We start from the raw sequence: 2,450 nt of genomic DNA, 5'->3' as shown, positions 1-2,450 counted from the left end.
CAGGACTCAGGTCTGCATTCTTGGGTCGAGCCTGGGATTCACACATGGCCATGCCCGTGCCTCCCCAGTCTGAGTTTTATGACCCTGAAGCCACACCGAGTTCCCGGCACACGCCCAGCAGCGTTCCCGGCGCCCCTCCTGGGCTAGGTGGAGAATGAGAATCAGAGTGAGGGGGGCAGAGGGCGTGGCTCGGGGAGAGACTGGGAGAGGGCAGGCCCCCTCACACACACCCCCGGGCCGGGGGCACCCTGAATGGGTGGGGACCGGCAGGAACACTGACCCTAACGGACGCCAGAGCACGGGAGCTCTGGAAACGCTCCCGCCTCCCAAATATTTAGACAGTGAGACGGATGGGCGGCCGGGACCCAGCCGGCAGCCACCGGTCATTTTGAGGGAACTGCTCTGTGCTCCCTCTCCCCCATCTCCTCCCACAGCTGGTGTGGCCACCCTGGAGGAGAACAGCAGCTGACTGCCCCTCCCAACCCTCCCCGCGCACCCCCCCCCAGAGATTCAGGGGTGAAGGCCCTGCCTGGCAGGCCAGAGCTCCGGGGTCCATCGCTCTGCTTGTCCACCAGCAGCTGCCAGCTTCCCCGGACCGTCCGGCCGCTGTCCCAGGAGACGCACAGGAGGCCCCCGGACGCCAGGATGTCAGCAGAGCGAGCAGGCGGCCGAGGCCTCCTCTTTGGACAGCGTTCCCGTTTCCACGGCGCCGCCCGGCCGCTGGGCCTCGCCCCAGGCCGGCAGCGGCACGGGGCTGCCCTCCTTGCCCCCGGGGTCCTTCCCCCCGGGGTCCTTCCCGCCGGGGGCGGGCTGGGAGCGGGGGTGCTGGGAGAGGGGGTGCGGGGGGCGGCCGCGGGCCGGCCGGGGGCGCAGGCGGCACAGCCAGAGCCGGAGGCGCTGGAAGACGGCCTTGCGGAAGAGAATGAACACCCAGGGGTCCAGGATGGGGTTGAAGGCGTAGAAGCGGAAGGCGAGGAGGTCCCCCATCTCGCTGCTGTCGGGGGCGATGGCCTGGGTGAAGCCGCGGATCTGCGGGGGGGGGGGGGGGGGGGGGGATGTCAGCCGGTGCCCACCTACCACCCACCGCCTACCACCCACCGCCCGCCTCGCCCTCCTCCACCCGCCTGCTCACCCAGGGGGCAGGAGGGAGGAGGGCCTGGCAGAAGGGGAAGGAAATAAGATGAAAACTAAGAAAGGAGGCGAGGCATCCGGGGAGAGGGGAGATAGCAAGCCCCAGGAAGCAGCCCGGAGGCCCAGAGGGCGAGATGGCCGTGTGGGCGGCCCCGGCAGGGCTGTGCGTGTCCCCGCATCATCGGTAACCCCCTGAAGTTGGGGTGCTTCTCCCTAGCTCAGCCCGGGCTTCCACAGAAAGAGAGCGAGGCCAGAGGACAGATGGGTGACCAGGTGCCAGCGGAGGTGTCTGCCTGCTTCCACCCCGGAGAGCCTGGGTGGGCACGGAGGAAGGGGTGGAGGAGGGGGGGCCCATGACAGATAGAGGGTGGCACTGGGCGGAGGGAGCCCGGGTGTCTGCGGGGGGGAATTGGAGGGGGGGGGTCACATTCTGGAACCAAAGCAGCCTGGGTGCAGACCGGACTCTGCCATCGTGGGCAGAAGCCACTGCCCCTCATGGTGAGAACTCGGACCTGTTCCTTGTCAGTGCCCGCAGAGGGGTCAGCCACAGGGCAAGGGCCCCATGAAGGGGGGTCTCCTCCTCACTGGGGCCAGGGGAGGCCGGGGAGCCCCTGAGCGTGTGGGGACAGGAAATCTGGAAGGGGGGGGGGTGTCCCAGGGGTCAGGAGGAGGTCAGAGGAGCAGAAGCACACGTGGGAGAGGCTCCTCCCGGAAGCCGGCCGCTGTTTGACATCCGCGAAATGGGCACCATCAAGGGAGCCCGGAGCCGGGCACCCCCATACCCACCACCCACCCCTGGGCTGCCTGGGGATGGGGAGGAGGACTCACCGTGAGTGGCAGGGAGCACACGGCCATGATGCCCGTCATGAGGCCCAGCAGGACCAGGTGGCCCAGCTCGTCCTCGCGCCCGGGGCCCGGGGCCAGCGCGCCCTGGTGGCGGCGCTGCTGGCGGTGCATGCGGCACAGGCTGAGCGTGGCCGAGGCGTTGCACAGCACGATGGCGGCCAGCAGCAGCGCCACGAGGCCGGCGTAGGCCAGCGAGTAGGCGCAGCCGGCGGGCGCGGGGGCGCGCAGGCGGACGAAGCACCAGCTGCCCGGGCAGTACTGCTGGTGGCGGCCCAGGCCGAGCAGCGGCGGCGCGCAGAAGGCGGCGCAGAAGGCGTAGGCGGCGGGCAGGGCGCGGCGGGCGCAGCGGGGCGCGTCCAGCCGCGCGTAGCGGTACGGGTGGCTGAGCGCCAGGCAGCGCTCCACCGCCATGGCGCACAGGATGAGCGTGGACGCCAGGCCGAAGAAGGTCATGGCGAAGGCGAAGGCGTCGC

The 2,450-nt window shown here is 70.4% G+C and overlaps 1 protein-coding gene across 1 annotated transcript in view; it reads right to left on the bottom strand.

Moving 5' to 3' along the window:
* Positions 1–502: 502 nt before the first annotated feature.
* Positions 503–2,450, bottom strand: part of PTGIR (prostaglandin I2 receptor) — a 3,308-nt gene continuing 1,360 nt past the window's right edge. Inside the window, exons 2-3 of the mRNA XM_036416383.2 lie at positions 1,960–2,450; positions 503–1,029 (exon numbers count right to left, since the gene is read on the bottom strand). Coding sequence (XP_036272276.1) covers positions 649–1,029; positions 1,960–2,450 — 872 coding nt within the window. The 3' untranslated portion in view covers positions 503–648. The remainder of the gene's footprint in view (positions 1,030–1,959) is intronic.

The sequence above is a fragment of the Pipistrellus kuhlii genome, unplaced genomic scaffold (genome assembly GCF_014108245.1).
Source record: "Pipistrellus kuhlii isolate mPipKuh1 unplaced genomic scaffold, mPipKuh1.p scaffold_m20_p_55, whole genome shotgun sequence".
NCBI classification, from domain to species: domain Eukaryota; kingdom Metazoa; phylum Chordata; class Mammalia; order Chiroptera; family Vespertilionidae; genus Pipistrellus; species Pipistrellus kuhlii.
This window is presented reverse-complemented; position numbering and strand designations above follow the sequence as displayed.